The sequence below is a fragment of the Dunckerocampus dactyliophorus genome, chromosome 12 (assembly GCF_027744805.1).
Source record: "Dunckerocampus dactyliophorus isolate RoL2022-P2 chromosome 12, RoL_Ddac_1.1, whole genome shotgun sequence".
In the NCBI taxonomy this organism is placed as follows: domain Eukaryota; kingdom Metazoa; phylum Chordata; class Actinopteri; order Syngnathiformes; family Syngnathidae; genus Dunckerocampus; species Dunckerocampus dactyliophorus.
In genome coordinates, this window is record NC_072830.1 from 6,909,666 (window position 1) to 6,923,984 (window position 14,319).

A 14,319-nucleotide genomic window follows, 5' to 3' on the forward strand; every position below is an offset into this window, starting at 1 on the left:
ATAAGACACATGCTAGAACATGACGAGAACCAAGCAAGTGTGATGGTGTGTATCTCTTAATCTCACATGATTTTTTCCTTCAAGTTGAAAACACCCTCCAGAAAAAAGTTCAAAATAATAAGTTTATGATTTAAACTGTGAAAATATTTTTTAAAAACCGCTGACAAAGTAAAGCCAATTTGTAATCAAAACAAGTAACAAATCAATGCCTGTAGTGTTTAACCTCACTGCCCTCCATAGTGACCCCTTGGCTGCCACGGTAACGGCCCGCAGATCCCCGGATGTAGTCTCCCCCCCCCCCCCCCCCCCACACACACACCACTACCCTTGACTGCTCCAACATGGCGTCTGCAAAGTGAGACTTGGGCTGTAGTTTTTTCAGTCAGTCTGCCTCCACCCTTGTAAAGTGATCCAGGGCTCATCTGTGGTCTTTGTGGCGCCAGAGACGGTTCAGTGGGGATTTGTGTGGTGAGTGTGAGCTTTTTTGTTCTGATAATAACTTTAGTTGAAGCTTGTTGTGCCCTAGCAGAAGGCGACTGTCCCGTTTACATGCTAGCTCTTGCTAACGTTAGTCGCTAGTTAGCCAGCTCTGCTAAAGTTACTCACTTGCAGTATGACGTCGCTATTGTATCACACGGGTTATTTACAGGTGATGTGTAAACATTCCGAGCAGCAGGTTAATGTTACTTGTAAACGGACGACACTTCCTGAAGCTGTGGGACCTATTCATTTGCAGCTACGGAAGCCAGATTCATTGATGACAAGGCAGCTAAGCCCTCTGCTCGGCGTCATGGTGTAAACTCACCAGACTAACCTGTTCCACACACTTTGACCCGTCTCTCCCTCACGGTGTGTGTCAAAAGTTGTGCTCGTACCAGGCTTTGTGAAATTGTCATTTCCGGGCAAGTACAACGCTTCCGGTTAGACTGCGGCCATGTTGACGCTCCTTGACCCCCTACTGGCGTCATTAGTTGTCAACCTGAGGGGGATTAAGATGCGCATTGGATTGGAGATGACATTTAGCAGACTGTTGGTTTGTCAGCATGCTTGTTTGATTAGTGCTGGCCATAACAAACATTCCTGGGATGCATGGAAGGAGGCGGGGCTCGTCATTCTTCACCTGGACCATCATCAATCTCCTTTATGCAGTCAATCTGTGGATAATGGAGGCACCCATAAAAATACCAATTTTTTTACACTCTAATCCCTGTAACACGTATTAATAACAGACGATACGCAGGAGAGTACATGGAAGTAGAGTCATGGTCTAGCCTTTAGCCTGGTCGTCAGGCAACTGTGACAGCCGCGCTTCTGTCTCCTGTGGCGTTGCCTCCATATACCTGTAACGTGGCTACCGGGTCGTCCCGGCTACCAGACCGAGATGATGCAGGCATTCCTCCAGCACAGCGTCTACATAATCCACACTGCTTGCCTGTTGTAATTCCAGTAATGACCTGCAATCATACATTCACTTGTCTTCAGTTTGCTGCAAAGTTGACGGTCGGAAGCTAGTGCAGCCGCAGCTGCACAAGACCCAGCCATCTTGGACTTTGTCAAGTTGTCACGGACATTTATGCTGTACTTTTTGTGCTTGATTATTATGTATTCATATATTTATTACCGACTTGGCAAAGGCAAAAAGGCTGTCTGTCTTTGAACATGACAGGTGTTTTGAAGGAGCACAAGTAAGGCCTCTGGCAACGTGCTATTGCTGCCGGGTCAAACAGTGATTTGGCATTTCTCAAAAGATCCTGTGGTTTATGAGACAAAAAAGTTGAGCACTAGACCCCCTAAAATCTCAACGGTGCTAAATGAAGGGTCAAAATAGCCCCTAATGGTAATTAATAGCGGAAAGGAAGGAAAAGGAAATACAGTCATCCCTTGTTTATCACGATTAATTGGTTCCAGACCCGACCATGATAAGTGAATTTCCGCAAAGCAGGATTCCTTATTTATAAATGGAATGTTTACGTTGTTAGAACATGTTTATGACCTTCTAAATACGGGCTTTAACACTATTAGAGCCCTCTAGTCATGGAATAACGCCCCTGTAGTCACCTTTACACTTATATTACCCAATATATGAGACATTATAAGAGATCATAAGACATAGTATAGACTCACTCATGTTAACATTGGGAGAGTTCCTTGTTGTGTTTTTTTTTTTTTAACTTCCTGGACTTCTTGCGGTGGCTAATGTAATATTACTGACATCTAGTGACCAGTGTAGAATATCACATATCAACGTGTCTTTCAATTAGTTTTCTGAATGTCTTATATCTGTGTTTTATTTCATATAGCCATTTTCATTCTTGAGAAGTGGTGAGGGACGACTGTAAGGCTTGTCATGATGAACGCTGGTGCTCAGCAGCAACATCTGCAACCTGCTCACATTGATCAAAACACATTTGTGGCCTGGGTCCTCTCCTGCAGACTATTTGAAGACAATCAAGCACAGGGTGTTTGTGGTGGATTGCAGCAGGGGAAGCTGTTGTGAGAAAGACATTGTGTCTGGGAGGGTGGGGGCCGAGGTGTGTTGTGGTTAGTTTGAAGTGATTTGACCTGCAGGTCGTTCCGAGCCACAGCTGCCGTTTGGCCAGAACACGGGAGCCGCCTCTCAGTGCCAGACAAAAATGTGTAGTACAGTTTAGTAGTAGTGTGGCTTGGGGGGCCATTTTCAGCTTGCGCTCTGCATATTATGAACATTAATTAAATTCATTATTAGTAAGATATATTTAGCTTTTTCCTTTTTTTATTAACCTACATTGGATTTGTTTTAATCAAAGTGGCTTCCAGCACCCTTCTTTATGCATCCCTGGTCTAGTATATCATACAGTCATGTTCAATCAGGACCCTTCTCATTTGTTTTCCCATAGGAAATAGTAGAAATAGGAATAATATGTTGCAGGGTCAAACTGTAGCCGTCATAAAGCTTTTACTACATGCAATGCAATCTTTTAAGCAACACTTCAACATGAACTGTCATTCCATTCTGTTTTTTTGTACTGAGCAGCCAGGACCTTCCCACATCACAAAGCATATTGACCTGATATTGTGCAACTTCAGAGGCGCTGGGGCGTATTGGACGATATCATAATGACAAATAAAGAGAGATAAGCTTGTGGAGCAAAATGTTACACTGTAAAGTTAGTGTAGTTGCTCCAAATGGTTAATATTGTGCAGATTTGTTGCTACTTGGTGTTTTGCAATCTCATGACTCGTGCTGGGTCTAACCTGGGCCGAGGCCAATAATGTAGTCATCCATCCAATGGGGATCTCATCTCGCTTGTGGCCCCGCAGGGCTCAGGAGGCATGAAGGAGCAAGTTAAGCTGACTGGAAACAGATGAAATCAACACTAGGTAGGCTTCAATCAGACCTGCACCGTGTAAAGCAGCACAAACACGAAAGGGCCAAGTCTGTTGCCTTTGAAGGAGGAGGCGGGGGTCCGCTCAGGAATGACTACAGTAGCCAACATCAACACGTCCATGTGGGTGTTCAGGAACCGGGAGGAAAATACAGCGGGAATGAAAAAACAATTGAATAATGTACATGTAGCAGGTAAACGGTGCTTTGAGCTCTTATCATGGCCGCTAAATGTTCCTGCTCAACTCCTCTTTGTCCTCGTCAGACTTATTCAAAGGGAGTGTGTTGATGTGCCAAAGTCATGGCTCCATCATAGGACAACCTCATAAGTCCACTTTATATCCAGTTTGACTTCACAGCTGCAGTGAAATTGTCAGTCGACACCAAAACAGCCATCACCGTCGCCTTACTTAGTGGGAAAATGAATGATTCTTTGTTTTGTTAATGCTTTACTTTTATCATGTCCTGCTTCGATGCCAGTGGTCCATGTTTGTGTGTGCGCGCAGCTCTGTTTCCTCCGTGTGTGTTTGCACGTTGGCTTGTTTCATCTCAGTCCAAAACATCAAGCTAGGACCTGCCTTCACAAACGCACAACAGAAAGAGAAAGTTCTGGATGCTCCCCCTCCAGCTGCACCCGTGTTGCAACAGTAGAGAATAGTGGCAAGGTTAAACGAGAGCGGAACAGCCTGCTTTTTGTTAAAGCTTTTTTTTTTTTTTTTTTTTTACACAGTAAAGACCGGAATATTCCGGATGATACAATCATCAGCGCTCTGTAAATATAGAGTACATCTTTATGACTATAGAGTCATATAGGTTGTAAATCATAGCTTGTCATGTAGACTGAAAACGTCACTGCAGATGACTTGTGACCATAATGACAGAGCAAACTGATGTCAGAGCAACAACAACAACAGCATGTGTGATGATGGTTGACAACAGCTGACTCGTGTGTTCCTCCACTGGTGCGAGGTTGTCTGTGGTGTATAATGTTTGATCCCAACAGTGACATCCACTGTTGGTTTTATAGACAGAGGCAGAATATTGGCATACAGTCAACAAATATATTTTCATTAGGCCGTCAATGAGATTTAATCCCCGAGGTTTAGCTACGAGTGAGGGAAGGATGGCACGGCGTCTGCAGTGACGCAGACTCTGTATCAGTCCAAGCTCTCAGTTTACCAGTTGATCTACGTTCCTGCCCTCACCTATGGCCATGAGCTTTGGGTAGCAACTGAAAGGACGAGACCGCAGGTAGAAATGCCCAAAATGAGTTTCCTCTGTAGGGTGTGTGGGCTCTCCCTTAGAGAGAGGGTGAGAAGCACTGTCATCCGGGAGAGATTGGAGTAGAACCGCTGCTCCTTTGCATTAAGTGGAGCCAGGTGCCATGGCTAAGGCATCTGCTCAATATGAGTCCCGGGTGCCTCCTTGGTGAATTGTTCGGGGCCGCTGCACAAACTATGTCTCTCAGCTGGCCTGGGAACGCCTCAAGAGCCGCTGAGAAGAGGGAAGCCTTGGCTTCTCATATTAGGCTGCTGGCCCCGCAACCTGACCTCAGATAAGTGGAAGGAGATGGATTGATGTACAGAGGTTTAGACTTACGGAATTGCGCTAATCTTCAAGGCTGGTTCATTAGGTCTGCACCTGACTTTGATTCTTTTGATTCCTGCGTTGACTAAGGCTACGGTCACACTGCATGGCATGATGCCCAATATGGATTTTTTGTTCAAATCCAATTTTTTAATGTGGTCGTTCACATTGCCAAAAATGTGCGACTTGTTAATGTGAAGGCAAAGCGTCCGAGAAGTGACGTGCATGCGCAAAAAAGCACAAAGTCACATGCATGTCTGTGTTTAAAGAAGTAAAGATTGCTGCAGTGTGTGCACACTGTACTTAACATGTTTCTGCAAATTTCAAGGATTTTGTGCAACGGGAGTCAATATTTTCTTAACCGAATTATTCCGCGTAGGAGATTGAGAGGAAAGAGGGCAAGAATTTTGGCTAAGGCAGTTCATGGAGGACTTGCTGCCGACGTCTGTATCGAGGAGTATGTGGCAGTAGTCGTGTGACATTGCCGTGAGCTACTTCACTGACACTTTAAAAAAAAAAAAAAAAAAAAAAAAAAAATTCTGATGACGAGAAGAATTTTTGCCTACATACTGTAGGTGAGTACCTTTTATCCGAGTCTCGCACATGACATGACATAAAAAAATCAGATACGGATAAATGATAGATACTTTATTAATCTTCAAGAGAAAGTTCACATATAAACAAAAAAATCTGAATTGACCTGCAGTGTGAACATAGCCTACCATAAAATGGACTGAACTACAACTACCCTTACTTTAACTAAAGATTCAAGAGTCAAGAGTTTTATTGTCATATGCACAGTAAAACAGGTAGTTCTGCTATGCAATGAAATTCTTGTTCTGTTCATTCTCCCAGAAAAAGAAAGAAAGAAAGAAAAACACAAGAAAATGAATAAGAACATCAGAAACATAAATACCAATAAATTAAGCAACAACAACACAAGAGACATTAATACAAATAAATAATAAGTGCATGGCTCAGATCAAGGGTACCCTTTGCTGTCTTCAACTTCACTTGAGTAGTATTTGAAATTGTTGTTCTAACAATGTGTACTATTCCTATCACTCTGACGTTTATAGAGTGAGGAAGCTTACCAAACCATGAATTAAGCCTGTTCATGTTTTTATTTTGCGCTAGCACGGCTATGTTGTAAAAAAGTGTCTATATTTGGACATCGAAGTGTTACATGTAAAGCATGTCTACTTTTGTTGTAAAATTAACAATATTTTCTCTGATAATTATGTCATGATTTCTACTTAGAATTAAAGAATGATGTCTGAAATTGGTTTATAATGTGTTTTATTCAAATATTCTCAGTGTAAAAAAAAAAATAACTGTCGTGTAATCATTAGTGAAACGCACATAACCTTCGTGTCCGCCTGCCGATGAAAATTTTGAAGAACATGATTCCATGGAAAAACAAACCCCATGATGATTACAATGGTATATATTCATGGAATAATTACTCAACTCTGCAACCAAAGTGGTTTTTTGTGTATAAAAGAGTAAAATAAGACTATTTGAACAAAAGTCTAACACACCCAAATTTCGTGTCTAGCCAGTTATGTACGTACACTTTGAGCTCACAGCTAAATTGCTGTAAATTGTACTTTATTGAAGTATTTAACAATGCACTCACGTTATTTTTGATCAATCCTCATCCACAAATCCTCAAAGTCCTCATCTTTTGTATCCCAAATGAACAGCGGGGCAAGTTCTCCATCAAACACGCCAGGTTCCCTGTCGTCATTGTCAGTCAGTCTCGTTGCCGTGCGGCGCCTCAGAAATGATGCTGGCTTTGGTGAAAGCTCGAACAGTGCATCAGACACGTTAGCCCAAGCATCCACAATCCATTAGTGAAGCTGTGGTCGCTAGCTGTCATTCATCGCTCCCACGCTGCTTGCAACTTAACTTTAAACGCCGTGTTTACATCCATTCACAAATAGTGGTGAAACTTGCACGGCGCTGCCTCCCAGTGTTAGTGAAGCTGTGTTCACTAGCTGTCATCTATCGCTCCCACGCCGCTCGCAACTTCAATTTAAACGCCGTGTTTACACCGATGTCCAGCGGTTGGAGTTCCTTCGTCAAGCCTCCCGGAATGATGCTAAGCTACAAGTTAATTTGCTGCACTTATGATGCGAGTGAAAAAAACATCCGGTCACTTTCCGTACACATCACTCAGTCACAAAAGAATGGCTTAAATTACAGAGAAATAAATTACATTGTTTAAATTGTTTAAGTTGAAAAAACTACTTTCTGCATGTGTCTTGTATTGTTCTCTGTAACATAAAACAGTAGTGGGGTAATGTGTCCACAGATTACAGAATTGCAAGAAAGTTTGTGTGCCACCATGGAAGATGTAATGTACATAACTCGGTGTCCTTATTTGATTTTTGCCATATTTTCAGAGCTTTAACTCAAGATCTAGATTTGTCACTTGTTTTTATTAATTTTATGATACTCTCTCAAATATAAGTTTCTTTTCTAACAAAAGTCAAATCTATGCAGAGATAACAGCATAAAGTGGACACCGAGTAATGTACATTACATTTAAGAAAGAGTGAACTTCGCAGGGTTGCGATTGGGAAATGAAAGATGTCTCGAGCTCTGGTATGTTGGGTGTGTGTTTTGCAATTTTTGAAGTTTGTGTTGATAACATTACCAAGGTCTATCCACGAGTTTGAAATTTTACCCAAAATGTAACACTTGGGTACCCTTGATCTGAGCCATGCACATAAGTAAATAAATAGTAAAGTGCTATGAGTGTGTGCGTGTGTTGCGTGCGACGTGTGTGAGTGCTTTGTTGAGAAGCCTGATGGCCTGTGGGTAAAAGCTGTTTGCCAACTATCGCCTCCTAACATTTTTGTCTGCTGGAAAGTTGCTTTGTGTTCGCGTTCATGAACTACCAACTAAGTCAAAACTCAAATGTGTTTGCACATTGTCCCTGTTAAATAAATAATAAACTAAACTAAACAATAAGTTTCATCCATTGCTCATATATAATTATTTAGCATTGTTTTCTGCATGTAAAACAAAAATTATTCTCTATAAAATTATTTTTGTTCATATTGTTGGTTGTCTGGAAAATTGGATTTACATTATTTCCTATGGGGGGGAAAATTGCCTCACTATTTTGTACAGTTTGGTTTTGGTCAAACCTTTTGGAATGAATTAAGGACAAAAACCGAGGATTTACAGTACAGTATTGCAAAGGATTCCCCACATTACAAGCTTATTTTCCTATGATGATGATGAGCCCCTGTCGAATATGAACTGTGTGTGCATGTGGGGGGTGGGGGTGGGGTTCTCTCTCTCTCTCTCTCTCTCTCTCTCTCTCTCTCTCTGTCTCTCTCTCGTCTTCAATCATTGACCTTCCCACATTCCATAACCTGCCTCTGGAAGTTCACCGCCATTGGCTGCAGTGCTGCATGCTTTTGTTTGAAACGGGCCTCGTGATTGGCAGCTCTGCGCACTCTCCTTAGCCGTCCTGTTTCTGACTGGGACGTCTTCCTCGCCGGTGCCGACAGTTTATAGAGACGCTTCAAGACGTGTGCAGTCTTTGTAGATTCATGAACTGATCACATTTGCTTGTTTTGAAGGGAAACTGTAGCTTCAGAGGAGGCTCGCTGAAGACTGATTTGTGTGTCCACTAGTGATGGATGTGTTTGTGTTCGCAAGCAGGCGTCATTCTTCACGATTACCTGATTTTATTAGACCGCTGTGCCAAACTGAGTCATTAAGGCTTTTAATCTGTAACAGCTTCAATCATCATGTCATGTCTTCTTAATGGAAATATGGACCCCATATTTAATTTGATGCATCTAGCTGGATAAGCCCAGATCGTACACTTTTTAGAATGTCTCTCAATACACAGATATTGATGTGTTTTTAATTATGGGACAGGAATTTATACTTTTGGCTACACAAACACTCACTCACAAACTATAATGTACATACAGTTTAGGTTTATCGCAAATTAAAGTGAATGTTTGTTTGGGATAGGCTCCAGCTCACTTGTGACAATGAATAAATGAACAAGTAGTAGGTAAGGGGTGGGCGAATCAATACAAATACCAATAGTATCGATACCAAGTGTTGTATCAATATTGAATCAATACTAGTGTGATGGGATTGATATTTTTCCATTTCTCTTCTGTTTATTTTTGTAAGGATCTGTGTGTTTTTTGTTGTTTGTATTGTTAAATTGTTGATATTAGAGCCCCACCGATGTGGGATTTTTGGAGCCAATGGCGATACAGATATTGGGTGCTGAAAAAAAAAGCCGATAACCGATATATGGGCCAATATATGAAAAAGAGCATTGATCTACACAGGATATATGCTGTAAATGAACATAAATTCTTACAATACCCAAAATATGATTCAACGCAAAGAAGCAGAAGACTACCAAATGAAAATAAGGAAGTTTGCTAACTTGGACACTGGACATGTTGCATCTAACGTAACACCTCCACACTTTGCTCTTCTCCTCTTCCTGTCAAATGAAAATACAGTATATACATTTTGTGTATTTTGGTTGTTAGCCTAGAGTTTGATATGGAGCATTATAAAAACAAAAAACATATGGCTGCATTGGGCTGAAAGTGATAATACAATGTGAGGTGTTTTTCAGCTAATACGTGATGTGTTTATAAAAGGCTTAACGCATAAGAAATGGATGGATGGCTGCATATTCACAAAAACATCTTACCAATATCAATTAGTCATATTTACTACATATTGAAAAGTTCCATCTGCAGCCTCTGAGTATTTGCAAAGAGCTGCTGAAAACAAATGCTGAAGCAAACATTAAAAAGTGGAAAAAGAAAGTTGACTACAAACAAAATAAGAAATAATCAAAACATGCATCACGTTACTAGATCCTGAGTATGAAGTGAAATGGGACGCTGTGTATATCTGCATATATCTTTATTTCACTTTAAAACCCCGTATGATAGTCTTCGATAATGGTGGACATGTGAATTTACAGTTGCCATCTATGTTTACCTCACAGATATGCAATGTATACAACATTAAAGCGCTGTAATACGCTCTCCAAAACTTGTGTAAAAACTAGAATGTTCTCTGCCCTGACAGCGTGGCTCTTAAGTGTAGTGTTATATTGTTTTCCAAAGTCACAGCTTTCCATGGTGTAAAAAATGCTTTCTTTTTGCGTTTCGCAGGCAGACAGAGAGACACTTGGAGAGAGCAACTGAATCGCGGTGCAGCAAAAAAAAAAAAAAAAAAAGTATATCGGCTACATTTTCACCGTTATTGATTAATCGGTGATATGTCATAATCTGCCCGCCGATATATATATCAGCCAGACTGCAATTGATATTGATTACAAACTCAGTGAATACTTTATTAGACACATGAGGGATTTGGAGGCAAGGATTTGAATGAGAGCCAATAGTACGTAGTACCTTTGTTTACTTATTTTGCAGTATTGGCTGCAATGTTATTTAGATTTTTTGTGTCTAAAATTGTTTTCCTGTGTTTAAATCTGATTATAACGATCATGATCAACAAATTAAAGGCAAAATCTCTAAATCACTCAAGGAGTTTGAAAAAGTACAAGTAAAAAGTATCTGTATCGGTCATATTGGTCCTGTATTTACTTGGTATCAGATCATTACCAGAATTTGCAGCAGCGCCCACACTTGCACATTAGAAATAACCAATACAGTACAGTTGTCCACCACTGCAAACTACACAATAATGATTATATTGTTAAATGAATAGCCTCTGTGACAGTGTCAGTCAAAAGTGAGCGTCTTGACAGGTGTACCTAATGAAGTGGGCGCAGAGAGCATACATTTGAACTCCCTTAAAACACTGGTTGGTGAAAAAGTGAAACAATATAGCTTTGATAGTGTTCTTGTGTTCGTGTTTTGTTTTGGACCGTGAAAGTATGATTGAGGACGGGCTCACCGTGATGACGTCACTAAACTGGGCGGAGCTTGTGTAAGAGCGTTGGAATGCGTCACTTTGTGTTTCCACCCAAAAGAGGCAGCAGCAGGACCGTGTGTGATTTTTTTTAAGTTCGCTTCGCGGTCCTTTTCGTGTACTTCAAACTAGTCTGTGTCCGCATGAGTTTGTTTTTTTTAACTTAATTCCCGAGGTGACTTAACGACACTTTGTACGAGTTGAACACGGAAACAACAACTCCGTCGTCGTCGTCCTTCCGACATGACGTCAGGTGGATGTTCTGTCCCTGCTGCCGTGTGTTAATTTAAGTCGGTGAGTAAAAAAAAAAAGCAACAAAAAAAACCTTGTTGTTTGTCGAAGTTACGCGGACGTTTTAGCTTGGCGTCCACTCAAATGTTGCTGAAATGTCACGGCGTGGATTAGCTGTTAAACAGGGAAAATACACAGTAATTTATTGTTAGTTTGAGTTTAAGAGGAGGGGGGCACACAGCCTGCATCTGGAACCTTCCCTTATGTTACTTACTGAGCACTTTGTCTGACTTTTTAACTAAACTGTAACTATCAAGACCACAATGACACAACTATTTCAGAGAATGTGTAATAAAGGAAAGCTGTTTCAGTAATTAAAAAATAAATACAGGAGAAAAAACTGACAGAAAATCTTTCCCCACAATAATTCGCATATGCTAACACCAGTCAGCTCATCTGAGGACTCTTGTAGCCACCTTTGCACGAGTGACATGTGGATACGACGGCCACAGCTGTGTTGTGTCTTGGTGGATGCGCTGTTGTATTTGGCAAAGGTGAGTATCTTGGACTTCCTGCCCTCAGGTGTGTTTACAGAGGCCCATGTTACCTTTACTTTACACATCACATGCTTGTTCATATTTGACCAAGTAGAAAGCGCTCTGTTCAAGTCTTTTTTAATGTACATCGCTTTTGGTCACTAAAGAGGTAAACAGGAAGGACCAGCATAAGGAGAATGTTGTCTTTTGGAAAACCGAAAGAACATGAGGGCCAAAATGAAGTAATTTCACACTTGAAATGTCTTTTATAAGGCGTGCACACTGTTGTGACATTGTTTTTGGACAAGCGTGCATGTTCCCTTGTAACATGGCGAACAAGCGTTATTACTGTACTCTCAAGGTGGTTCAAGTGTAAATGCCTTAACCATGACATTCATAATCTAGATTTGTGGGCAGCAACATGCATGTGGCCCTTACAGTTATCAAAATATTCCCAATGGCAAATCGACCACGTGGTACGCCTTCCTCTACCGGTACATATTAATAAGGACACAATCTAAATGCGCTGAGTAAGGATGTATTTTAAGCTGTTTATGTTGTCCTTATCTACCAGTGAGTGTGGCTGTGATTGTTTCGACTGAAAGTTATGTGAAGTATGTCTCTAAGGAGCCTCCCACTGAAAATCATTAAAGCCAAGGGGGAACTGTGTAACACACACATACACACACACAGACACAGTCCTTGGTGTGGCTCATATATGACTCTCTTACTTTTCCCACACTGGATGACAGGTTATTCCTAATAAAGAGGCAGGATGGTGAAACTACAGACTACGGCACAGATAATGTACCTTGTATTGAGCAATTACTTATTACAGTGGAACGTCTGACTGTCCAACACAATCTGTTTTGAGATGCTCGTTGACCTTTTTTTTCCGATTTTGCTATTTCCCGTTGCATAATGTAAATAAAAATAATCTGTTCCAGGGTCAAGATGTGAACCTTTTATTAACTGTCATACAAGCGTATAAAGAAGTGAAGCTGCCGCAGTGTAGTACTTGTTGTGTGGACCACCATCTATAGAAGTGGGACCAGGCCAGTGTACATCAGTGTGATCATCAGCCGGGTTCTGGTCCAGTGATCAGACGTTTCTCACTGCTCAGCCAGGCGAACATGGCGGCAGTGCTGGGAGAGCGAGGGACGGGGGCTTTAGGTTTAGTTTCGTCGAGAGGCGGAGGGCATCAGTGGATAATGAGGAGTAGATGGAAGTTTGTTACTTGGATGGGCTTGCTGTTTTTCTGTAATCGGTGTGTGAGGCTGCATTATTGACATTATCGACTGTACTGCTGCCGTCTCAGTCCAGCACTAATGACAGAGGGTTTGCAGCCTCCATGTCAGCTGTCAACACTGTCATTACCTCTGCAGAGCGGCATGTCTCACCACTGTTCTGCAGTACTTTCACTATGAGGTGTCACTCTTTGCTTTAAATGCAGTCTTTAAAATTAAGTACAGTTGTCATTAAATACTAGTAACAGGCTGAGACAAATTTAGCACTGAGCTCGGTGTGTTTTCTCGTCAGTGACAGTGTCAAAGTGCTGCTGACCTCAAATGTTCTCAGTCGGAGCCTGAGCTTCTGATTGGCTGCTGTTGCATTTTCACCTTACCTGTTTGGGGTTTCACGGTTCTGCAAAAAATGTGACTTGCAATTGTCTTGCGTAGAATCGAGATCGCCATTCTCTGAGACATAAGAAACTTCCACGGTCTCACTGCCGTTCTTCATGGGAGGTCCCGAAAGGACAGTGGGACTTTTTTTTAAAAATAGAAATGCATAGAAAGATAGAATAAGGCAGCCTCGCTCACTCCACAGTACATTAATGCATGCAATAAAGACAAGTCAAAAGAACGAGCGGATGAATGATAGCCAGCGAGCCTCGCTGGCCGGGCAGTGGAGCCACCTCGCCCAGGCCAGCGAGGCGTGCGTGGAGATTGGAAGAGTGAGGAATTGTGCAGCCATATAATATGGCGTAATATTTAAAACTTTGTAGCTTTGTTTCTACAGTATATGTATTTTTTTATAATAAAGCTTGATTTGCATTTTTTTGTATCCTGCTCACCTTTTTTTCCCACCACTTCCTGCCTCCTCCTCCCTGCAGGTCTGATGCTCGGCTGTCGCCACCATTATGTTCACCAAGAAGAAGAAGTCCCGCATCCAGATCTCAGCCCCGTCTAACTTTGAGCACCGCGTGCACACGGACTTTGACGAGCAGGAGCAGAAGTTTGTGGGCCTGCCGCGACAATGGCAGTCGCTCATCGAGGACACGGCCAAAAGGCCCAAGCCGTTCATCGACGTCACAGTCATCACCACCGTGGAGCCACACAAGGTAATCACTTCCGGTGCTCTGAGAGTCCAGTGTACTTGGCAAGTTTGTTAGCGAAGGATGAACACCTTTGTTTGCGTCTCCTTGTTCAGACAATAGTGCGTGGCAGCAAGCTGGGGGTAGATGGCTCTCTGACTTGGCTGCTGGATGAGTTTGACACCATGTCTGTGACTCGATCCAACTCGCTACGACGAGGAAGTCCTCCCGTCCAGACTCGCGTGGACTCGTTCTCGGGAAGAAGCTCCGGCGGGCAGGAGAACGGAGACCCCCCCCAGCGACACCACTCACAGTCAGACAGGTGAGCCATCACATGA

At 42.1% G+C, this 14,319-nt stretch overlaps 1 protein-coding gene across 3 annotated transcripts in view; it reads left to right on the plus strand.

The window, feature by feature from the left end:
- The first annotated feature begins 321 nt into the window (after positions 1-321).
- Positions 322-14,319, plus strand: part of pak4 (p21 protein (Cdc42/Rac)-activated kinase 4) — a 28,458-nt gene continuing 14,460 nt past the window's right edge. Inside the window, exons 1-4 of one of the 3 annotated variants that reach the window (XM_054794509.1) lie at positions 8,342-11,194; positions 11,579-11,685; positions 13,781-14,008; positions 14,098-14,303. In XM_054794509.1, the coding sequence (XP_054650484.1) occupies positions 13,808-14,008; positions 14,098-14,303 (407 nt within the window). In that variant the 5' untranslated portion in view covers positions 8,342-11,194; positions 11,579-11,685; positions 13,781-13,807. Of the gene's footprint in view, positions 469-8,341; positions 11,195-11,578; positions 11,686-13,780; positions 14,009-14,097; positions 14,304-14,319 lie in introns of those variants that run through there. The other 2 variants (XM_054794507.1, XM_054794508.1) reach the window with 2 other exon arrangements.